We start from the raw sequence: 26366 nt of genomic DNA, 5'->3' as shown, positions 1-26366 counted from the left end.
AGACCATGCCTTGGGCTGAGGAACATAATGAGAGGAGGGGAACTCTGAGGAGCTTTGGAGTTCTGTATGGCTTCTGCAGGTCACTAGAAGGCCGACCCCCCTATATATTAAAGATCATGTGTATGCGTGGATAAAGAAGAGTAGAAGGGAGAGGACATGGAGTGTAAAATTTCAACATGAGAATAAGGAATGAAGAACGGATGGGTATTTATAGGAAGCCATAACTCCATTTTACGAATGCAGACCATATCTTGTGCTGAGGTTAATAATGAGAGGAGGGGAACTCTGAAGAACTTTGGCCTGGAGTTCTTAATGGCTTCTGTGGGTCACTAGAAGGCTGACTCCCAAAAACTCCAGTTTAGATTGAGGCCAATTGTTTGTGAGCTTGATGGAGGTCTTAGATTTGAGTCTGTATGCAGCCATGGTACACTTGAGAAGACCATCGTCCAAGTAGTTGGACAGTGTGATCAGGGATTCCTTGGCAAGTAGCTGAAGATGCTGTTCCAATTCTAAAGGAATGAGCAGAGAATTGTTCTGGAGGATAACAGGTTAGTGAGAGAACTATGCATTGAATGTGGATGTGTTTTCTGTCAGAATCGCTTGTCTGTACGTATGGACAATTCTAGCCAGATGCCACTGGTCCCAATCAGGAAGTACTCGTGTGCGGCCACCGCACTGCAGGTGGTGATGCCTTCTATGATGTATTCCTGGTACACAAGTGACACCGTGGATAGAGGAAGGTTAAATGCCTGCTCAGCTTCAGAAATGGAATCTCCTTTCTGTTTAGCATTCACTGTTCACGATAATTCACATCGCCTTATGAGCACGCTGGCCAGTGTTCAACCTCACTCACAGGATACTTCCCAACTTCTACAGGTGTGGGTGTTCCCAAGCCATCCTCTAAGGTAACACCACTTCATAATCTGTGTACATACTGCTATCCCAGGGCTTGTCACTAGAAGCTGGTCACTTCCAATAAACTACATCTCTTTCACTTTTATAGCAAGAACGCAGTGCTGTTTGCCTATTCTAATGGGAAATGAATGAATGAATGTTCAATTTAATGAATGCAAAAATAATTGTGAAAAGACCAGCCTACATTCTCCATGTCCATATTTACCACCATAAATGTAGTCCTGTCAGAGAACTTGTAGAGACAATTACCACTGTGTAACGTCTTCCAGGTTTCTCAATCAATAGAGGGCGCTCCCGAGCGAGTCCAAAATGAATGGGCTAAGATGGAGCATTTGAGCAAAATCATAGTTTTCATAGAACAGATCACAGAACAGCACACAACATTTTAACACCGCTGTTATATTCTTAAGAGCATTTAAACTGGAGTTAAAGGAGTTTAATAGGGAGTGTCCAGACTCCTTATAACTCAGCTCTGGTCCCATCACATACATATAAATGGAGAAACAACGCCATCTGCTAGTTTAATGGAAAATTGCATTTTCTGTTATTACTTTTCAGGACCAAAAGTAATAACAGGTGTGCAACATTAGTGTCAATCAAAGCAAGTACATTCTAACTAATGTACAAGAAATAAATTAAACTCAGTGTTTATCAATGTGTAGGTGTGCTGATGAGCTTACTGTGTTCCTGAAGCTGATGAGGCAAGAAGTCATCTGGGTGGGCAGGAAAAGTGGTTAACACATGATGCAACGGGAAGATAGATGGAAGAAACATTATGCAGTAGATGCAGAGCTTATGTTAAGCTCTAAAGACGTCCACAGTGAGAGAGTAGGAAATGAAAGTATTGGTGCTCAGTAAACAGGGTTTTAGAATAAAAGTGCAACCTCCCTCCATTCTTGCACAGACACTGTGGAGAGCAGCTGTGGTGAGCAGATGCTGTACATCCTTTAGCATCTCACCAAATGGCTAATATTGATGTATTGATGTAATATTGATGTAAGTCTGTTGGGAGTCATTTTGATCATTTCTTTACATTCTTTGTATTACATTGATGAAGCCTCTGTATTTCTTTGTGATTGGTCACATTTCTGACTTCTGACTGATTTATATGCTGAGAAATGCTGGATGTGCTAAGAATATCCACTGCAGTAGTTTTTTGATCGGGTAGTTATGGGCCTCTCCTCGTCTTAGTTTTTTGGAAAGGAGCCTTTTAGAGATGCATCATATATCACGGGCGTATGCTGATATATGGTGTCAAATCTGATTATGGCTGAAAAAGGAACTTATTATGTTATTATTCTTCAAACAGTGAGTGTAACATACCTGGTTACTGTATTTTTAACTTACTATTTGATGTTCAGTGATTATTATTTTACCATTGACTAGATTTGGCCTTTTCACAGTAATTTCAGGCACTCATGCATTTTCTATCTTGCACTCTCATCGCACGCTCACACTCTCTCTCACTGTGCTATGTCTCTCTCTCTCTCTCTCTCTCTCTCTCTCTCTCTCTCTCACACACACACACACACACTGCACTCTATCTCTGTCTCTCTGTCTTCAGATTCAGATTCAGATTCCTTTATTGATCCCAGGGGGAAATTGCAGTTGTTACAGTTGCAGCCATTTATGTAAAAATAAACACTTTACTAATAATTTAAGACAATATATAGAATTTACAGTATAGTTGCTACTATGAATTTGGCCCTGAGGTCACTGTGCTGATCAGCTGCTTAAAATGGTTCTGAAGGGACTCAAGGGGCTCAGGAGAAACTAGCCATGTTGCATTCTTTCTGTTTATTGATCTGAGAGGCTGGCATTAAACAGTATGGAGACACTTGAAGAAGTGCTTGCTTGTGTTCTCTGATGAAACAGCCTATATACAACTCCAATTTCAAAAAAGATGGGGTGCTGTGTAAAATGTGAATGAATGTAATTAAAAACAGAAGTTTGAAAGTGAGACATTTTCCCATTTCATGAAAGACATTACCTTTTAGAACTTGATGGCAGCAACACATCTCAAAACAGTTGGGACAGGGCCACGTCTACCATTGTGTAGCATTCCCTCTTCTTTTAACAACAATCTGTCAACATCTAGAAAGCGAGGAGACCAGTTGCTGGAGTTTTGGGAGAGGAATGTTGTCCCATTCTTGTCTGATGTAGAATTCTAGCTGCTCAACAGTCCTGGGTCTTCTCTGCTGGATTTTTCGTTTCATGACGCGCCAAATGTTTTCTGTTGGTGAATGGTTTGGACTGCAGGCAGACCAGTTCAGCACCTGGACTCTTCTGTAAAGCCATGCTGTTGTGATGGATGCAGTATGTGGTTTAGCATTCCTTGCTGAAATATGCAAGGCCTTCCCTGAAAGAGACGCTGTCTGGATGGGAGCATATGCTGTTCTGAAGCCTCTATATATTGTTCAGCATTGATAGTGCCTTCCCATATGTGTAAGCTGCCCATGGCATAGGCACAAATGCAACCCCATACCATCAGCGCTCTACTATCCCTCACTTGACAGCACTCGCTTGTTCGTTGAATCTGATTACAAGGTTGAAGAAAACAGACTATATGAAGTGGAGTTGAAGTTCAAGCAGTTTTATTATCAGAGCTCTGGGAGCTTCACCTGGCATTCACAATGTCTGCCAGAGAAGGTCTCAGTCCGGGTGTGCAGAAATACATTTTATAATAAAACCCCCCCTCCCCCCTCATCATGTGGGTGGGAGGACAACCAAACCTGAGCCACACCAGTTTGCTCTTAACACTCTACCACCCCATGGAGTTGTTATCGTTTCAACTTTTGCATATTCCCGTGACACTTGCCTTTTTAGATTTCTGATGTTGTGGTTTCGGTGTGCTTGTCACTTCCCTATAGTCTGTTTCCTGTACAGATGCTGAACATAGAATGAATTAGAACAAAATGTCATAGACCAAAAGGTTACATGAGGATCTCTTGTGCAGCTATGCACGTACACACTTGAGCAAAGCGGGCCTACTCTAATATGCTGGTCCCTATAAGCATATTCAGTAGACTACTACCCAGGAGTAAATAATGCTAAGCAAGAGTACATAATGCTAAACAGGAGTAAATGATGCTAAATAATTATGATATTTCCACAGTATATATATATATATATATATATATATATATATATATATATATATATATATATATATATATATATATATACACACACACACACACACACACACACACACACACACACACACACACACACACACAGTATCTCACAAAAGGGAGTACACCGCTCACATTTCTGCAAATATTTTATTATATCTTCATTCATGGGACACTATAGAAATCAAAACTAGATATCACTTAAAGTAGTCAGTGTACAGCTTGTATAGCAGTATAGATTGTCTGTCCTCTGAAAATAACTCAACACTCAGCCATTAATGTCTAAATAGCTGGCAACACAAGTGAGTACACCTCACGGCGAACATGTCTGGTTTAGGTCTGGAGACATACTTGGCCAGTCCATCACCTTTACCTTCAGCAAGGCAGTTGTCATCTTGGAGGTGTGTTTGGGGTCATTATTGTGTTGGAAAACTGCCATGCAGCACAGTTTCCGAAGGGAATGGCTCATCCTCTGCTTCAGAATGTCACAGTACATGTTGGAATTCATGTTTCCCTCAATGAACCTGTCGGGACCAAGAGCAGTTTTCCCTTTGCCCCCTGTCCGGACATATGTGGTTTTACAACTAATTATTCAAAGTTGTGTTTTGTTCTAAATATATTCTGATCACTAATGCAAAAATCATAAAATTAAGAGGTATTCTGTAAAAGATCAAAGAAAAAGAAATAAAAAGACTTCAGTTGATGAATTCTTTGAGGAAGGAAGGAAAAGGCCCTCTTTTATTGAGTTTCCGGTGGCATGATGGTTCCCGGACAATGAAATACAAAGATCATTACAAAGCATCCTTCTTTATATCCTATTTCAGGGTGAGCTCATCACCCCACCCACCAACCTTTAATCAGTTCTTTTACATTGAAACACTTTTGATTCCTGTTATTTCTTAATTTGACGCTTTCCTTGGAAACTTTTATCTCCAATGATCCCTGGGATCTATTCTTTTTAAGCTTTCCCAGCCTGGCGGTCCAGGCCAATGCCATCATTTTGAAACTTACTTTATTAATTTATCTCAAGAACTGTTTTTTGCCGGTTCTCACCAGCTTACTTTGCTCTTTGAGGGTCAGCTTGCCTTTGTCTTTTACTATGTAAGCAACTTTGCTGGCCTCTCCAAGCTCCAGGTGCATTCCTGTGTCCAAACCTCCCTTACACAAAAGGCCTGAAAGGATTCATCAACTGCATTTATATGACTATAACTTATTTTAGTAATTTTAAAGTAGTCGTTTAAAGAAGCTTTTTTTTATTAAAGCAGTGATTCAAGGGAACATTTAATCAAAAACTCCAACATTTCCCTCCTGTTCACGGCTCCTCAACCATGAATTCCACAACTGATTTGCTGATATTTTCCATGGATTACAGAGGATAACATACTAATAAATGCCATGGTTATAGTTAAAATATAAATTACTTGTCAAATTATTATTAAACCCAAATTATTAGGTAAGGTTAAACATAACATACCAATGTTAATCAATTAACCAGGAACCACTGGATTACTTCAAAAATAGTTCATAAATTCTATAATCACTCTATTATTAAAAATTACCTTAAGCATGTCCCTCCTGCAATGGGTATAAATAATACGGTCGAATTAGGAATCTGGTGAACTTTTAAACTTAGGGCAAGAAATAATACTCAGCAGGCACAGTGTAATTGGTCCTCCCTGTTTATAAAGTCTTATGACATCGTTATATTCATACCAGGTGTCCCAAAATAGTTGTTTAGCCCAAATAGACCCATCCGGCCCGCATCAGCCCCTATGGCAATAACCAGTGCCCAATCCCAACTCTGGGCAGCATGTGTTTAACTGAAAAAGCAAACCAGACTCACACATGTGTAAAATAAAATAACTGTTAGGCAAAAGAGTGATTGCGGGTCCCTAGGCACAAAGCAATGAATCCCAAAGAACAGGTCAGGCAAGGATAAAATGTATAAAAAAGTATATAAAAATATACTGATTTCATGTGAATATAATGGATAAAAGGTAAATGCAGGATATATAAAAGAATAACGGATAGTTAATAAAAGAAACAAACACACAAACAGTTATAGACAATGTAGAACCTTTCTCTTCTGCCCCAATGAATATGTTAAAAGAAAAAAAACGGTCTGTCGGGTAAAACATGTACAGTTGCACTTGGCAGGCTCAAAAATGGGTGGTGTATGTCCTATTTTCTTAACAGGTGGGAATTTGGAACTGTTCTTCTAGAAAGTAAGGTGAGAAGGCATGAAGTGCGATTTCAATCATTTAACAGAGCTGGAAATGGTGCTGTTGTCAAAACTGGCTTCACTGTGGAACATGCATAACAATTATGAACACCTAACGTGTGAACTGTATAGTGTATCCAGTCAATCCATCTACTTGTGTCTCTAAATCCAGTTTCCATTGCTATCTTTTCATCTGGGTCTCTAAAGGAAAGTGTTTTTCAGGTGCAGTTTCAAGTGTAGAGTGGGCAGTTGTATTGGGTTTAAGCACCAGGATTTTAAGTTGACCTATTGGATCATAACCTGAAACATCTGCTCCTAAGCCATAAGTTCCATTCATTAATTGTGTGGCATTATAGATGATCAAGAAAAGTGGATTGCAATTCATGGAACGTGTATGTGAAGTCATTCACATCAACATAGGGATGCACTCCCAGTGATTGTTTATTTGTGTTGAGAATAGCATGTTAAAACAAACAAACAAACAAAAAATCTTTTAAAAACTCCTGAACTGTAGAAGAAAATATAAAAGCACATTAACAAAAACTGCTGGGGGGTTTCGTCCCCATCACGATAATATTCAGAGACAGGCTGCCAGCAGTTAATTACCATAAAATCCAAACATTTTAACTTCTATGAGGAGAAGCTGGACCTGTTTTCCCTGAATAAAGCATGCTTTACAGCAATCTGTTGTTCTTAAGGAATACAATAAATTACTGTACAATTTCAGCTGTAAATGTAGTCCTTTTTATAGTGCAAGCTTGTACAAGAAGCCCACTCTAGAAGTGCTGTGTTCTAATTATGACTGAAACACGGCTCAACAGCAGCATTCCTAAGTTTGCATGTGACTATTCAGGCTGACTTCCTTCCTTTTGGAGCAAAACATATTGTCCTTAGAGATCCATTCAGGAAGATTGTCCGCCTCTGTGAACAAAAGTTGGTGAACCAGTACTCCTGTTGCTAATGCAGTGATAGAATGCCTAACGATAAAGTGTCAACTCCACTATCTGCTGTGAGAATTGACTGTTGTCTTCATTATCAGACTTTATGTAGCTCCAAGTGCCGTCACCAATAAGGACTACATAGCTTACTTTTACAGACATGCACTGAATGGACTGCTAATAAATTTCACACAAATGGAAGAAGAAAGAAAAAGAATGAAGCTACACAAACGAAGAAAGAAGCTACACAAAGCAGTGTAGCTCATCTCTGCTGTGATGATGCAGTTAATGTGGTGGTCCTTTGCTGTGGAAGATGAATCTTAATGCTTTAGCATTCATGCAATACATGTTATGTGTTTACATGTGGATAAACACAGTTAGCGAGCTAGGTTCACAAGAATAGCAGAGAAAGTTGCTACCTACAACAGCTGGCACTGCTAAAGAGAGAAAAGAAAGACAGAAGTAGAAAAGGTTTTGAACAAAAAGAGGTTGGATAAAGCAAAAGATAAAACCAGAGCCAACACTGGTGTGGCTTTCCAGCTGGGTCGAGACCTGAGGGAGTTGAAAAGGTCTGGAACGTGACACCAAGGTTGCTGTTTTTTTTCTGTTGGACAGGTAATTATCTGATTTGTTTTGTTTATGGGTGTTATTTTCCTAAATTATGTTGCCAACATATCTAGCTACTTATGGAGTTATTTCACCTATTAGCCCAACACAAATGTTAACTAAGCTGTAGGTGTGAGCTAGCTGGATATGTAATCTGTGTGTCTGTATGTTCAAGGATATCTACATTGTTGTTTTGAGCAAGTGTCGCTTGATGGTATTTATCTCATGTTATTCTATATTTGCTTTGAACAGGACATTTTACAAATGACGTGATGTAGCTAGCTAGCATATTTGTGTTACTTGTAGTTTGAAGAAATTTTCAATAATATTTCCCAATACCAACATACCCAACAGTAAGTATTAACAATAGGCATGTTGACTATTTACATCCATTATAATAATGCTGTGTCTTCTTACATGTGATTGATTGATGAGGTAAGTGGATACACTGATGAAAACAATACACTGCACACCTTTTTCTAACACGGTCTGTCCTGACAAGCCAGGCCATGTGTGTTCATATGTTTGGGGGAGTGGTTTTGGAAGGAAGGCTGAAAGTAGGGGGTTTCAAAAATTGTCTGATTCTCTCTGTTCTTTAGCTCCTCTGTGCTCCTAAACTTGTTAGCTTGGTTTTGTGACCTTCAGCATGACACACCCTGTTTTGGATTAATGAGCTCCGCCCCTTCATTTTACTACCAGACATGCAGTGTTGTTTACTTTTGGTGATAAAGTCCTCCATGTTTGAGTTAGCGAGCTAGCTTCACAAGAATAGCAGAGAAAGTTACCTACGGCAGATACCTACAACAGCTGGCATTGCTAAAGAGAGAAAAGAAAGACAGAAGAGGAAAAGGTTTTGAACAAAAAGAGGTTGAATAAAGCAAATGATCAAACCAGAGCCAACACTGGTGTGGCTTTCCAGCTGGGTCGAGACCTGAGGGAGTTGAAAGGTCTGGAACGTGGCACCAAGGTTGCTGTTTTTTTTCTGTTGGACAGGTAATTATCTGATGTGTTTTGTTTATGGGTGTTATTTTCCTAAATTATGTTGCCAACATATCTAGCTACTTATGGAGTTATTTCACCTATTAGCCCAACACAAATGTTAACTAAGCTGTAGGTGTGAGCTAGCTGGATGGTTGGTTTTGGAAGGAAGGCTGAAAGTAGGGGGTGGGATTTCCTTGGTTGATTTTTTTCAAAAACTAGCCCACAGTTCCTAGTTTCTACAGAATCACCTACTCCAGCTTTAAGTACCAGAGTGAATGGGATCCAGGGTGTCTCAGGTCACCTTGTCAGTAAGGAATTCTCTCAGCCCTCCCATTCACTGTGAACTGTTCACTATTCACCTCCCGTTTCAAAGGTGGTTTCAGAGCACTCAGCCTGATGAACAGTTACTTTCCTCAGGAAGTGGGAGTACTGAATAGATCTGCCATACACCCTAACCAGACTACTCTTCCTGACTCATCTTGATCTCTTGTATTATATACACATTACTATACAGTGCACTTTATAAGCACGTAACACTTTATATACGCAGTGTCTATACCTTTGCCATTGTTATCTGCTGCTAATGATTATGGCTATTAATGTGTAAAGATCAATAAACATACAGTACATATACAAATCATTTCTGGTTTGTTTCATTTTGCTATTGTTCACTCTTCAGCCTCTATTCTAGTGTATACTGTATTGTAATTAATGATGGTAGTTTATTGTATAGTGTTTTGTATAGCTTATTGTTTGTATGTATTGTATGCATTGTCTGTACTGTTGTCTACTGCTGCTCTGCACTAAATGTAGAATAGCATAAGGAGGAAATACATTTAGCTCATTATTCTACACATGGCTGTGATAAGAAGGAATGAAAAAGTTAATTTTAGCTTTAACATGTTAATTCACTACATGTGGTACATACATGGCCCTTATACTGTCAATCGCAGCACCTATGAAATAAATGTGTTTACCCTGAATTGGTCTCTTCTGGTCTAGAACATGAAAGCTGTATATACTCAGTTTTGTAAATATTTTTTCAATATATGTCCCTTCGCTCCAGACTGGCTTAATATACACACATAGGTGGGTCAAGTTAGAATTTTGAAGTGACATATTAACTCACTTTCAGCTTTGGTGAACTCCTGTTCCCTGAAGTTCAATGCAAAATAAAGCTGTGAAATAAATTGCCTTGAAATTTAAAGTTGACCAAACTTGTAATGACTCACTAGATGTAACAAAATGAGCTCTCCCATTGGTAAGAATAGAAAAGAAGGCCTAGCCTATCAGCTTAACTTCTAACATAATTAACTGATAGTGGAATTAACCAATTATATGTTGAATTTCCAAACAAACTTTACTCTAGACTAGGGGTTGTTAACATTTTCTACAGTGTGACTCTGTATTGGGATTTATATTTTGCAACACATGCTTTACACATGCTTTATGCATAGCCAGAAGCAGGTGTAGATTTTGTTGTACTTATGTAAATTTCAAGACTATAAAAAGCTTTCATTAATGCTCACTGAAACTTTCATAGAAATTAGCGGTTAGACAGAGACTTTGCAGGGCACAGTGTAAACAAAGGAGGACATATGTGAGTGTAAGGGAGTCCAAAAACCTGCTGCGGGTATGCCTAATGATGGAAGGGTAGAGCCAGGGAGGAGGAGCTGACTGCACAGGTCTAAATAGAGGTGGGAGATGCACAAAAGGAATCTCCTTGATTAGATAACCTTATTTTTTTATTGCCTTTTAACCCTTTAATTTTCAACCAAAACTTTACAACTTGACTGTTGTTTTATTAATTGTCTGATTCTCTCTGTTCTTTAGCTCCTCTGTGCTCCTAAACATGTTAGCTTGGTTTTGTGACCTTGAGCATGACACACCCTGTTTTGGATTAATGAGCTTGTCTTTCTCAGGTGATTTTAGGAGTAGGCAAAGCCCCGCCCCTTCATTTTACCACCAGACATGCAGTGTTGTTGGTGATAAAGTCCTCCATGTTTGAGCAGGTTCAGCAGGTGAGCGGGAACTCAGTAGAAAAAAAAAAAAACAGACGTTCCCAGTGTAACAACGCTAATCAGAAAATGAACAAACAAGATTTTCAGTTAATTTACCACAAAATGATAAACAATCAACTAAGCAGCAATTGAGCACAGTGAGCTGACTATGGTAGCACCAGCTTAGTAGGCAAATAACTTAGCTGAACTATTATAGTGGCACATTCAACAGAAATTTCAGCTTATAATAATCATGAAAATAATAAGCCATGCAGAAGAGATCATCTATAAAATATATAAAATGCAGGGTCTGTAATAATAATAATAATAATTTTACAATAATTTTAACTTCAAATTCCACACCTTAAACTAGTGAGGCAGAGATTTCTGACTATAAGCGGTACTGTAATAAGGGGCACTGTACTGTATTTCCCTGCAGAGTCATGCACTGTACTGACTGTCCACTTTTCATTATACAGATCAAGGTCATTGGCCATTTCTTCTACTTTTTTTTGTCATCCCTTGGTAGCCAATCAAAGAAAGAAGTACACCATCCATCAGATCGAATGAAATCAGGGATTTAGCTTTCTACAATACCATACTACAGAACCTGACTGCTGACATAGCATTAGCTTAGCATAGCAACTTTTGAAAAATAGTTGCAAAAAGCAGGATAAGGGTTGAAAACCAATAGGTATTTTAGACGGCAGTGATAAGAAGGCTGGAGATGCTTGAGAACTTAGTGTGGATCTGTACAGCTAGATGAACTAAAATGCCTACTGACAGCACTTGGCAAAATTACTCATAGACTCATGAAGACATGTTGTGACCTTTAGTAAGTTCATAAACAGGCAAATTGTTCTAATTTATTATTTTTAGACCGTTTTTATTTATTTATTATTTGCATACTATTTATGTACTCAGTAACTAGTATTATTAGGCTATTTTAAAACTAAACACACTAGACAGCACATTGTATCACTACTTTACCATTAAAAATGTGTAGCCACTCCTACAATATGTCCTATCTAGCAAAAGCTGTACAAGCCATTGGATTAACAAGCAAAACAAGTATACGAGTGGATACTGTAGAGCAATGTGAGACCGGGCTGATAAAAAAAGTGTGCAGAACTGATATCAGACCTTATATACATTTGGACACAGAGGAAACAAGTGAAGAGTGATCCAACACACTAAACAAGACTGAAGTGCACCCTACAGCTGAGATCAAGTGTAGTGGGCAGTAAATAGCTCAGACTCAGGATGGAAATCTAGTCTTCCTGCATTCCTGTGCAGTCTCTGTGGAGAACAGCTGCAGTAAGTAAACGCTCATATCGCTTATAAACAAAACCTTTAGAACTTCTTCAGGGCGGATGAAGGGCAATAATTCTGTCTGTGAGTAAAAGTAGAAAGTTATTACTTGAGGAATTGTATAAAAGTACTTGTTTGTGAATATGTTTGAGTATCAAAGTGAAAGTGTTGTGAGTTGCTGAAGATATTACGTCTGTATTAGATCTATTGTTTTGATGAAAAAGTTCGACTAAGGAGACTCGTGTGACAGCAGATCTGAAGAATGGTGGTACTTTCTGTACTTTCCTGTACAGGCACCAAAATAAAACTGCTGCGACATTACAACAATGGAGTAGAACATTTTAATATGAAGCTGGCCAAGAAGCCACTTTCAGTACCGTTGCAGTTACGACAGTCACTCCCAGTGGAATAAATCCCCTCTGTAATCTGTATTTGATATCAAATTGAAGTCCATCCTCTGCCATAAAATAACACCTTTAAAAAGAAAGGGGAAAAAGCAATACATAGAAAAGCCTAGTGCTCAGGGTTTGCTTATTGTCATGCTTACAAACACTCTGTGATCTGTACCACACAGTAGTCTGGATCAGACAGACAAGGGGAGTTTTTATAGCTTTCAGCTCCAAATTTGCCCTTTGGTTAAAGATCAAGTCACATATTTAATATTTACAGATGTTGGCAAGATTAGTTCTGGTCTTAGTTTGTAAAAGAAGTTAGGGGTATTTGGCTTTAGGGTGAAATTTATGGAAAATGTAAAAAGTTCACGCTACAGTGATATCACATCATGAAAGTAGGGCATTTAAGTAGAAGCATGCAATGGTGATTTCCTCATCTCAAACAATTTATTGAAACAAAAGCATCAGCAGTGGTGGGTAGACCCCAACAAAAAAATGACATTTTCTCAATAACTTGTCATGTGCCCTTGATCATCAATTACAGCTTGACAACGACATCTCATGCTGTTCACAAGTCGACTTATTGTCTGCTGAGGCACGGCATCCCACTCTTCTTGAAGGGTGGCCCTCAGGTCGTTGAGGTTCTGGGGTACAGAGTTATGAGCCTCTACACGGCAACTCAGCTGATCCCATAGGTTTTCTATGGGATTCAGGTCTGGAGAAAGTGCAGGCTGCTCTATTTGAGGCACCCCAGTCTCCAGCAGCCGTTCCCTAATGATGCGGCCTCGATGAGCTGGAGCATTGTCATCCATGAAGATGAAATTAGGCCTGTGTTATTCATGCAGAGGCACAATGACTGGATTAATGATGTTATTCAGTAGTATGGGCTGGTCACTGTACCATTCGCAAAGTGTAGGGCAGGTCTGTATTGACTAGACACACTGTAACACCACCATCACCACCTCGCCGTTAAGCTCCTTGTTAGAGAACAGCAAGTTGTGCAAAAAGTACTGAAACATTGAACAGCTGGACATGTGCATTCAAAGGTTTAGAGAAGGTCACATTAAGTTCACTTGTAAAGGTTAGAGTGCATTTTAGGTTCATCCTGAAATTTCACCTGGAAGCCAAACATCTCTAACTTTTTGTGAGTAGTGTATGTTATGTTCAGGGGCAGTCATGGGCTGGAGGTTAGGGATCTGGCCCTGTGACTGGAAGGTTGCCAGTTCGATCCCCAGGGCCAACAGTCCATGACTGTGGTGTCCTTGAGCAAGACACCTAACCCCCAACTGGATAGGGCTGCCCACTGCTCTGGGCAAGTGTGCTCACTGCCCCCTAGTGTGTGTGTTCACTAGTGTGTATGTGGTGTTTCACTTCACGGATGGGTTAAATGTGGAGGTGGAATTCCCCTGGTTGTGGGATCAAAAAAGTATCACTTAATAGCTTATGTTTGCATAATTAAACTCAGATCTGCATATAGAATAACATAATATTAAAATAACTTAATCTATAATGGTATTTTCTGCCCTATGATGGACTGGTGACCTGTCCAGGGCATTTCCTGCCTTCTGCCCAATGACTGCAGGGTTAGGCTCCTGCTTCCCCTGCTACCAAGAAGGATAAGTGGCTTAGATAATGTGTGACTGTGTGTGTGTGTGTGTGTGTGTGTGTAATGGTGTGGAATGGTGTGAATAATTTTCAAGCAGTTAAACTAATTTTATTCAATGTAGAAAATGATGTTGATTGACAGAATCGTTCTTTCAAAGTATTAATTTAGGTTGAATAAAACTAGTTAATATATTTCTTACCACAAGGAGCCATTTTTTTTACAGCGTATACTGATGAGGTTCTGATATAATCATCACTGGCAAGCATAATAAAAAATTCTCAGTTTTTGATATGATTCTCTCAAGCAGGTGATGGATGTACAAGAAGACGATTGGAATAAGGGTCAATCTCAGCCCAGCACTAAAACAGGATTTAATCTTGGTAAGATGCCAAAAAGATCATTTTCTCATTTCATTTATATATAGTCCCTGGAAAATTTTGATATGTTGAAAATTGTAATGTTTCTACATTTATGTCAAACCTATGGGATACAATATTTTAAGCTATACAGTGAGTTTAAAATAGCTCTATAAGTTTAAATTAATTTTGGAGGCCTTTTTAACCCTATATGTTGTCAAAAATACTGTGTCTTTTCTTAAAACATCTTCATACTAATTCAGTTATGTTCTTAATGTTGTTATTGTATTCATTGTGTTATTGTGTTAATGTATTACTGTTAATGTTGTGCCCCCCCCCCAAAATGACTCCTTTATGGTTTCAATATCAATATTTTGAATATATTGTTCATTGACATTATAATTTACATGCACCTATCTATAAAATGCCCAAAATACTGATATCCAGAAAAGTCTTATAATATATTATCTAAGAATTATTTTTTATATTTATCAGGAAATAAGCTGAAGTACCTCACAATTGTAGCTGGAAAGACTCTGAATTCTCACAAGGACTTCAAGAAACATCTTCATAGAGAAGTGCCAGGTTTGCAGGAGGTGTCAGAAAAGGAAAATTATGATGTTATTCTGCTTTTCTGTCCTGTTGTTTCACATGCTAGAACTGACATTAAAGGAGCGCTGGAAAAGCTTCATAATATTCCAGGTATTCCGTTGTTTTTTTATTCATTGGCCCCACTAAATGATTTCTATTGTCATTTAATGTTCAGTTCAAACATAGTAATAGAATACAGTGACTGGACACGTTACACATAGTGATAAAGCCTGAAACCTACCCACTCACTAGATCCCTCAAAACCCTACCCACCCACCCACTAGACTCCCCAAAACCCTACTCCCCCAACTAGACTGCTCAAAACCCTAACCACTCACTAGACCCCCAAAACCCTACCTACACACTAGACTCCCTAAAATCCAACCCACCAACTAGATGGCCCAAAACCCTATCCACTAGGCTCCCCAAAACCCTGCCCACCAACTAGATTGCCCAAAACCATACTTACTCACTAGACCCCTCAAAACCCTACCCATCTCCTAGACCCCTAAAATCTAACCCACCCCCTAGACCCCCCAAAACCCTACTCACTGACTAGACTCCCTAAAATCTAACCCACCCCCTAGACCCCCCAAAACCCTAATCATCCACCCACTAGACTCCCCAAAAACCTACTCCCCCAACTAGACCCCGCAAAACCCTACCTACTGACCAGCTCCCTAAAATCCAACCCACCAACTAGATGGCCCAAAATCCTATCCACTAGGCTCCACAATACCCTACCCACCCCTTAGACAGCTCAAAACCCTACCCACCCCCTAGACCCCCTAAACTCTAATCCACCCCCTAGTCCCCCCAAAACCCTACCCACTGACTAGACTCCCTAAAATCCAACCCACCAACTAGATGGCCCAAAACCATACCTACTCACTAGACCCCTCAAATCCCTAAACACCCACCCTCTAGACCCCCCCCCCCCAACTTCAAAAAACACATTTTATAATCTATTTTTAATATCTTCACAGAGAGCATTTGAAAAGAGCAATTAGCTCTCAATATATTGTAAAGTTATACCAGGTTTTAATAATGTTATTTCTAGGGCTCTAGATTTGACATATTACCCATTTTGAAAGCCACTATCTTAAGACTCTTGTTGTGCTTCAAACTGTTCTCAGTAATCTTTCGAAGCAGAGCCAGACTTTCAACCTCTTCAACATATCTAGCTGTGTGCTCTCTGCGTTTCTTTGCATCAGGGTCCTTTTTTTTTTTTTTTTTTTTATTTTTTATTTTTTTGCATTGTTGGTAAGGTGAACTCCAATAATCGCTTATGATTTGCGTTTTCTGCAAAGTATCGAAAACAGGCACCAATTTTTTCAAATTTCAGTACCCAGCTCTAGTTATTTCTGTATGGTCTGGTTTTTCTCCAAATTTTAGTTTTTTGGCTCAAAGGTGCAATTCTAGCAGGAACTACATGAGTACATGTCTAATTTCTTTTCTGCAGACTCCAAGCCTGTTGTTCTAGTGGTGCTCCATCACACGTTTAACCCAGACCTCACTGTACAAGACAGCAGCAATGCCGTAACCAGAGAGAAAACACTCACAGTGGACTGTCTGTTCCATGAAGATAAAGGACTGCTGCAGTGCAGGAGGAATAATACAGCAATAGCTCAGGTTAAAACGTGGATAGAATCTGAGGTATTTTTATATTTATATATTCACCTAAGACCTTCTAACTTTGTATAGAAATGTTTCACTTATATGGCCCACCGGATCTAGGTAGCTGTAATGAGTCAATCACATGAGCAGCAATAATGACAGAAATACATTGTTTTCACTGTCACACAAGAACATGTCAGAACATATTTCACACGCAATGAAACAGTCAATAGAATGGATAAAATATCCAAATGACAGCCCAGTTAAAAATAAACAAACTATCAAAAAGTACAAGTACAGTGATTTTAAGTTATGTCCTTTTATGACATTATACCCTCACTGAGCACTTTATTAGGTACACCTACCTTGTATCTATCATTATTGTCCACCTTGTAGATGTAAAGTCAGAGACAATAGCTCATCTGCTGCTGCACAGATTGTGTTGGTCTTCGTCTAATCTTTCATCAGTGGTCACAGGATACTGCCCACAAGACGCTGTTGGCTGGATATTTTTGGTTGATGGACTATTCTCAGTCCAGCACCACCATGTCATGTAATACCTGTTCTGTGGTGGTCCTACAGGGGTCCTGACAATGGAAGAACAGAGTGAAAGGTGGCTAACAAAGTATGCAGAGATACAGATGGACTACAGTCTGTAATTGTAGAGCAACCAAGTGCACCTATGTGATATGTGGATCAGACAAAATCTTCAGTGAGTTTTATATAAGTGTGCCTAAAAAGTGCTCAGTGAATGTACATCAGGAGAATAATCATTTATCAGTGTGTTGCACCCCTATATTGTGAATATTGTCTAATATTCTGGATATAATTTTCAATATAAAATACAAAATGTACAGAACAGTGCAATAATCTTGGGTATGTGAGAACAAAGCCATTTATAAGGCATTTACTTGCTTTCAAAACACAAATCATAAATTAAATACAAACAAAAAAGCAATACACTTGATTTGGTGTATGTTAGCTTAATTTCCAAAGCTCTTCTGTAGGAACAAAGTATTTTACAGTTACTATCCTGTACCTAGCTTATCAAATCAATCCTTCATTCAATTAAATAAGTTGCTGCTGATGGCATTATCAAATCCATGCAATGTCTGGAGAGCAGCAAGATGTCCAAAACCAAACGTATGTTTATCTAAAGGTCTTCTTCTAATAAATATACTAATAACTTTTTTAAATTATGGTTTACTGCATTTAAGGTTAATCGCTTTTATTCTAATGTTATTTAAGTGTTTTACCTGCAAAAACACACTTACTGATTCATCATTTCAAACAGTTTCCTTGGCTGTTTACTTTTGGCTTAAGAAAGATTTTTAAGAAAGATCGTTCACCTTCATCACAGGTGAGTATGAATACTTTTTTCCACTTCATGCTCTAAATAATCGTGCAGGGGTGTTATCTTCAGGAAAATAATCTAAACTAGGACAGGCCTAGAGTATAAAAAAATAACCCCATGTTTTGTATGTGTATATCAATCAATTCTTCTATGATAGCTAGGAAGTCCTTTACCTTTTTGGTCAGGTTTTTCCTCAGTTTCAGTTTCCATGCATCTATATTGAAGGTTCTGTTGTGAATTTTAGTGTATTTAAGATAATTCATCACCTAAGAGCATTTTTTTTTTTCATTTGAGAGGTATTAAGGTAGGATTTATTGCCTCCTTCTGTTCTCTAAGGTGGATGCAACAAAATCATTTATACAGTGAACACTACCAAATTCTGGTATTAATTCTGGTATTACTTAATGTTTCTAAAGTGATACAGAGCTGCTCTACTCATTCTTACACAGCCTTCTTTTGTATGGCTATTAGAAACATAACACCAATTAACAATAATTTCCAATCCAACTTGTTCACAGCCAGTTGCAGCATCTGGAGCCCAGCTGAACTCAACAAAGCCTACAAGTGAAGCAAAAGGTAATAAGTATGAAAACTGTAACAGGAAAGACATGTACCTACAGAGCAAGCTGTCATGTGAGCCCAGATGTAATCTGTTTGGGTATAAAGCAGTAGGAGTACTTAGATCAGTGGGTCAAGGGCAGTTCAGTTTTGGGCTTGTATGTTTCGACTATTCACAGAAGTTGACAACCTGGATAGAGTTCATTACTGAAATTAGATGTTGTACAAAGTTCTAATCAATACATATTGATACAATTTCTCTGTTCTATCTAGTGAAACAGTATCACGTAATAAATGTGTTTAGAAATACAGTTAATTTTTCATGCACAAAATTGAATACGTTTCAGACAGTAATCAGAGAAAAGCAATGTCTTTTAATATTAATTCAGTAATATCTCCTCAAGTTAAAGAGTGGTCTGGTTTGAGATAGCTGTTTAGATAGATAGATAGATAGATAGATAGATAGATAGATAGATAGATAGATAGATAGATAGTTTATGTTCTATTTATATAATTTCCTGTCCAAATAGCCATGAAGTAAAAGATATATATAAAAAAACTGAACCTAAATATATATTTTTATTTTTTCACTATTTAGTGTGCCTGTCACGAATAGCGCAACTGACCTTATCGCTTCCTGAAACTTCCAGAATGCGCAGGGAGATCAGCTGACTTCTGGTTCCCACACAGGCCTATATAAACCCAGGCTTAAGCAATAATTAGTCACAAGGTTTTGTTTCTACTACAAACTACTACTCTTTTGACTGTATTCCTGTGTATGACTTGTTTTTCCCTGTTTTCTCTGACTCTGGTTTTTGATTTGCCCTTTCGAATGTTTTTGTGCTTTGACCTTCTGCCTGTTTTTTGACCACAATTTTGATTCCCACTTCAACATTAAAGCCTGCTGGTTTTCCTTTATCCGCAAGCGTCTATATTCTGTGAAATTATTACAGTGCCCACCCTTTGCCTTCTTTGCAGCTTCTATTCTTGTCAGGATTCTTGCTTTTAGTTTTCCAAAGAAATCTACAGGGATATTTTTCCATACCTCCAAAGTTCAGTCTTAGATGTTGCTTGCATTTTCTTCACCTTATGACCCAAAAATTCCCAAACACATTCAGTGATGTTGAGGTCTGGATTCTGGGGTGGTCAGTCCATTGTTCTGAGAACATCAGCAGCTTCTTTGCATAGTTCTTTCATCTCATGATTTCTGTTGATTTTTTTTCTCAGTAAGAGCTTCTTGACAGCTACACATCCTTTTGGACTCAGTGTTGAATTGTTATTTTAGAGTGGAACAATGGACAGAAACACCTGTGGATTATTTCAGATCTGAATCTTATTGTGAATCTTATAATGAATCTTATTCAGATCTTACTTAATTTCCCTTATTATGCAAGTGGATTATCTCATTACCGTCCTCAGAAACATCTGAAAATGAACTTGTACTTTATTGTTATTATGACAGGAAAAAAAATGAAGGATGTTCCTAGACTTTTGTACAGCGCTGTATCTTTTCTCATTAAAGATCATGTCTGCAACATACCCTCCTCGAAATAAGCTAAATGTTTGTTTTTCTTTTTTTTTCTGCAGAAACTAATTTTTATGTTTTCACTGAAGAACAGAAGAAAATTAAACAACTGGGAGAAAAAATTAAAGAAGGAGAAAACAAAATGATGAACATGAGTGAGTATATGACTTATTAAAGCTTTAGCTAGTTTCTCACTGTTTCAACATGATGTGGTAATGTCTGATGATTTGATGATCAGACATTGCTTCGCTGAGTTTCACATGGTTAACCCAGAATTAAGCTGTTTGACTTCTTTGGACATTAAAAAAATACATACATATGGAACATGATAGAACCAGCCAGACGTTGGCAGTTAAAAACAAGAAAAGAGGTATTGCTTGTAAAGGGTTTGACAATACTCATAGTTGGTAAACAGGCATAGGTCCAAATATATATATATATATATATATATATATATATATATATATATATATATATATATATACAAAATACATAAAAAGACAAACATAAGAAAAATGTGATCAATGGGACTAAAAGCCCAAAAAGGCAAAGTCAGAAAGTCCAGAAACACGGTCAAGTTCATAATAAGATGAAGTATCAAACAGAAAACGATCAGTTTTTAGTATCTAGTCTAAAGCCCAGGGTTATAAACTAAACTGGAAGAGTCACATTACAAACAGAGCGGGTGAAACAGATCAGTATTCAGGTGATTGTGAACGGTGCTTGGTGGACTGAGGAGTTCCACAGTCACGTGATCTCCCAGGGGGTTTCGGGAAATTGAGTCTTTGGGTAAGTGGGAGCTGGAGGGATGTGTGGCAGCAGTAGTAACCCTGTAAAATATCTTCTAAAGCCTCATTGACTGCCATGTTTTGTTTAATTGAAATGTGAAAGGAAAAGAATCAAAAGAATTAGTACGCGGTTTCTATTCATTTGCTAAGTTATGAGCCCATATTCTATATTATACTTTTATTTAATTTTTTTCCCAAGGTCCACTCAAAGCATTTGTGAGGAATATTATGTTATAGAAACGGTCATAACTCATATTTGCATCAACAACTTCCAACTTCTGTTCTTCCCTTAGAATTAAACAGGCTCTTTCTGTTACTGTGCCTTTAAGGCTGATATAGGTAAAGGATCTCTGCTCTGATTGGCTGTCCTGTATCATACCTCATTCAAAAAGCAATCTGGGCTAAAACACTCCTTATAACTTCAGAGCAAGTGGGCAGAGCTAAAGGCTGAATAGCTGGATATGTAAATGTGATGGTTTGCTTGACATCAGAAAAATGATACATTCAAAATGTGCGGTTTTTACAACTTAGTGTCTATATATGAACTGTATAGACTGGTGAGTGAATCTTAGTTTTTGAAACTTTAATGAAGTTTAAATAGTAAACCAGACTTTGTCATTTAAAAAAGTCAAGAAAATACAGAATTCCATGGTGTGCCACGACTTTTGTACAGGCCATATTTTTTGTTTGTTTTATGTTCACTTCAGCAAATAAATTGTAATTATTCATTAAATTGTGCACAATTGTGTTCTCTGTAGAGGATGTGTTAACTTATTCTCTCTTTCAAAACCAACAAAACAAAACCTTTGCGTTCAAGAAATCTCACATATGCAAACTCCCGAAATGTATCTAAATCTATGTAGGTTAGGAAGATTTTTTGTTAAAGGAACAACTTGTAATACTAACAGCAAGCGTTTAAAATGGGTACTGTAGTGCAAATTCAAAATATTGGAGAGAGTCGTCGGCTCCCGCCCTCTTCTACCCAGACTCAAAGTTCAGGCAGGTTGCCAGGTTGAAGACACTGAACCTGCATGAATGAGCACAGGACAAGTGCAATATTAATCTTGGACGATGGCAAGCAGGATGAGTTCTACACTGTAGGTTGATCAGCAAGTGTATAATTTTTATGTGTTTCATAGCTCTGTCAATGTTAACTAAATGCATGGCTGGATGCATGAATGGTAGCCAAAGCTAAGCCTGTTATTCCAAAAAGAAAAGCTCACTGCTCACTGCTCCAAAAATACTCTGCTAGAGTTACTACTGTCCATGCCCCGATAACATACTGCTTGATTTAAAGCTAGCCAACCTTAGCTGATGCTCAATTCTTACCTTTTCACGAAAAAACCCCAAAAAACTAGCCAACTTGTCATCCTTCTTAAAGTCCATCTATGGTTATTGAGCTTTTTAGAAGGATTTAGAAATAGTGTGTAAGGTTGTTAAGTCTGGTTTAAACCATGTTCCATACATTTCCTGATGGTATCATAAACTTTAATGTTTTACCTGACCTCATTCTGCTTGGGTCTCTGCATTTACCAATTTATATGCTGTCTTTGAAGTCACTGGGTAGGGGAAAATCCTGCTGTGGCTTGCTGGTTGAATATCTGGCTTACATTTCAGTGGTCCTGGGTTCAAATCCCAGGTTTAAAAAGTGTGTTGGTTCAAGATTAAACATATTTCTTGTTCAGCTGGTGATTCAATGCCACGTTTGCCATATTTTATTTGCATTAATTTGATCAGTAACATTTTACCTGATCCTTAAATGGGCCTCATTTGAGCTTAATTTTCCTTGGACCCCCGAATTGCCACTTACAGCTATATATGTTGTTTGTGCTCCAGGTTTTCAGAAATTTTCAGAAATTATTCTTGCCACTAACCTGAGGCTGGTACTAGTGGGGAAGACCGGGTCTGCAGCGGAAAACATAATCCTGGGAAGAGAGGAGAGGAGCCAGGCTGGAGCATCTACACTGAAGCAACAGAGTGAGGGTAGACAGGGGGAGGTGTATGGGAGGCAGGTGACTGTGGTGGACACTCCTGAAGAGCTGAAAGAGAATGTGGAGCTTATTGTCAGTCTTTGTGCCAGAGAGCCACATGCCTTCCTCCTAGTCATACCATTGATGGAGCCTACAGGAGAGGAGAGAGGCATACTGGAGCAAATGGAGGAGATTTTTGGAGAGAGATGTTGGAGGAACGCCATGATCCTTTTCACTGTTACTGATGAAGTCCAAGAGAACATTGAAGAGTTTATCCAGTCAGGAACCCAGGAGGTCCAGAGACTTGTAGAGAAATGTGGGAACAGGTTTCACTGTCTCAACATTAAGGACAGTGGAGATGGTTCTCAGGTCTCAGAGCTGCTGGAGAAGATAGAAATGATGGTTGCAGGAAACAAGAATAGATGTGATGTTGATCAGATGTTTAGAGACATGGAGGAGAGAGAAGCAATAATAAGAAAAAGACGCCAGGAAATGCAAGAAATTCTCACAAAGAATTTTGAATATATTGAAAATTATAAGGCTGATATAAAAACACTAAGACAACAACCTGAGGGTTCAGTAGAGAACAAGAAACTGGTTACAGCTGCAATGAAGCTTTGTGAAACTAAAATCAACATTGGGGAGCAAATCAAAAAATTGTATGAGAGAGTGGCTGGAATGGAGGAAGACAGAAAGTTCATTAAGGTCATGTTACCAGAACATCAGCGTATTATATGGCTTTCAATGCCAAGTGGGCAGGATGAGCTCAGAAAGCAGATGGACGAGGAGCTAAAGAAACTTCATGCAACGTTCATGTCTCTCTGAAGACAGGAAGCAGTGTAGACATAGATTAAAGGAGGGTGGACCACAGTGACAATTTATATTTATAATTTCACCATATTTAGATCAGTCTATCACCACCAGCACGAAACCCTTTGGGGATACAGAGTAACTAATCATTGTTGATAGTCCAAGTCTAATATTCTCACTCATGATCCAACAGAAGAGCAACAACTCTTATAACTAGACATAAAATCAGCTAAGTGGGATATTATACATCAAAATGTTATGGTTGGACAAGTTATGGTTATTCTATAACCTCAGATTGAATAACTGTTAAATGTAATGATTACAGAATTCCCCAACAGATTTATTCATGTACATGTATTAAGTATATATTAAACATTGGTGACTGTTTATCATATTACTCATTAAAGAATGTATGTAATCAATACAGTAACGGAACATTACTGTAAGAATACGCCATGAACGCTTCATGTACATGTAGTCGGGGGCGTAGCTAGACGTTTAGAATCTGATGGCGAGATCAGACCTAAAGAAGAAAGAACATCAAAATAAAACAGCAAGACTGTATTAAAATGATGTGTCAATGAATGTGTTGCTTATTTCTTCATGCTTAACTAAACCTGTCCTTCATTTCCACATGAATAAATGTCCTGTGTGTGTGTGTGTGTGTGTGTGTGTGTAAATTACTCTGTGAATTATTTGTTCACTTAGACAAATGCATGAATTTATTCATATGCTGGTTTATATTTATATATTTAGTAGTGGACTCAAATGGCACTCCATAGTATTTTTTTTAAATATCCATTTGTATTTTATGTATTTTTTTATTTTATATATCACCCAAACACATGAATTTAGGGGAAAATATTGTGCTTACAACGAACTGTAAGTCAGGACCAGAGCTTGACCTGCACTGGCCACCAGAGGGTGGTGCAGGGCTGCTTCTAATCAAGGGAGATGCACTACACCTGTGGGAAGGCCTATTTTATAGCAAAGCTCAGTTCCAGCATTGCTCAGTCTTTGTATGGAGTTCTTACAAATGACTCAGCCGGTATTTTGAATAGAGACAAGAGGGTTTTCTCTCGCGTCTCTTTTACTCTTTAAAGCTTCTTGAGACCTGTCTTGTTTCTCTTGAGTTGCTGTGCTGTTTACACTTCAAAAACAAAACAAAACAAAAAGGATATAAAGAGTTTGGTTAAGAAAGTCTGAAGACTGGCCACCTCAACTTGTGAGGCACGGCCAAGACTGAGACATGCTGTCTGATCTTCAGTACAACACACTTTGAGCTCAAATGTGCTGTAGTTGGGGAAACTAGGCTACACAGAAGGGAGTGAAGCCCTTATTGTTAAATCAAAACTTGTGCGATATCTGATTATTTCCTTTTTCCTGTTTTTAGACTAAATTCTTGTCAGTCTTCTTCTGTTAATTGCAGTGCAGATTAACCAGGCCTAGGCTGAAGTTTCGGCAGGATTTCGGGACATTTTTGTAGTACCTCACAGGTGATGATGATGGTTTAACACTAAAACAAGTCTGACAAAAAAGGGTAGTGTTCACCCTTCTGTGGAGAGTCATAGCTGAGCTTATTTTGTGAGAAACGGGTAAAGCGAGTCTGATGGCTGTTTAACTGACCTGATGTACAGCTTCATATGTTATCAGGAGCGGCCTATTTACAGACACCTCGGTGTACTTGGTACCTTGCTACCTCCTAGTGGCCGAGAAGTGTCCAGTACAACAACACCTTTTTAAAGGTGAGGGATCAGTTTCACCATCATCCCTCACACATGGTCATTAGTCTTCATGGTGTTACTGAGACTCTCAATGGTGAGATCAGACTGGTCATAGTATATTGTACATCTCATTTATGGTCATCAAGTATCTCAAGAGTTTGGAGAGGAGGGTGACATTTTACCTGTTTGCTCCAAGCCACAGAATGGATGGTCTAATCACTGAGTGCGTTTACATGTGCGTTTACAATCCGATCAACTCATTTACATGCACTTAATCAAATAATGGGAAACTCCAGGTCTAAATGACTCAGGCAGTAATCTGATCTCTACTGTGTAAATATAGACACGTGTGTTTGTCAGTGCAGGGCATAAGCTAACACCTTGGTTTTTGTTGAATAATTCAAACATGCATATCTGCTATGAATGAACACAAACTTCATCAGTAGCAAATACTGTTCATGTACAATTCCACTGAAAATGACAGGAAGTACAATGTTACAAGTTATGGCTTAAGAGACTGAAGGTCAGTTGTGATACTTGCAAGACAAGTTAATTCAATGTTATAAGAAACAAACAAATATTTTTTTCAATCATGCTGCGTTATATCATCTGTATACAAGTCGAGCAGCTCAGTCAATAGGTGGATACACACCAAATTAAATTAAATTTGACTGTCACTTGAAAGCTTGTCGGCTGCTTCAAAACGTGCTACGTTGCAACAAGATGGTGAATAAAGTAATATAACACTTGTGATTTTACACAAACGACTCGGTAACCAAAAAACATAGAAAAAAATGACTTGCCTGCTTTGAAAACACTCTTTGGCACAGATCTCTTTAAAATGCTGATGAATTGCTCTGCATTTTGGAGGAAGTGGCTAGAAAATGTGGTAATGTGGCCAGAAGAACACACTGCTTGACCTTCTTTAACAATGCAAAAATCCATGTTTAATGTGTGCCGTGTGTTAGG

General features: G+C 38.4%; 1 protein-coding gene across 1 annotated transcript; it reads left to right on the top strand.

Annotated features, from left to right (window-relative positions):
* The first annotated feature begins 8788 nt into the window (after positions 1–8788).
* Positions 8789–24258, top strand: LOC108428836. The gene is made up of 8 exons (XM_037533635.1): positions 8789–8807; positions 14412–14484; positions 14956–15162; positions 16514–16707; positions 17963–18028; positions 18541–18598; positions 20168–20260; positions 22730–24258. Exons 2-8 carry the CDS (start codon positions 14415–14417, stop codon positions 23686–23688), a joined length of 1647 nt encoding a protein of 548 aa, XP_037389532.1. The 5' UTR covers positions 8789–8807; positions 14412–14414; the 3' UTR covers positions 23689–24258.
* Positions 24259–26366: the final 2108 nt, after the last annotated feature.

This window comes from Pygocentrus nattereri, chromosome 23 (assembly GCF_015220715.1).
Source record: "Pygocentrus nattereri isolate fPygNat1 chromosome 23, fPygNat1.pri, whole genome shotgun sequence".
In the NCBI taxonomy this organism is placed as follows: Eukaryota; Metazoa; Chordata; class Actinopteri; order Characiformes; family Serrasalmidae; genus Pygocentrus; species Pygocentrus nattereri.
The sequence above is the reverse complement of the archived record's forward strand: the minus strand, read 5'-3'. Positions and strand labels throughout refer to the sequence as shown.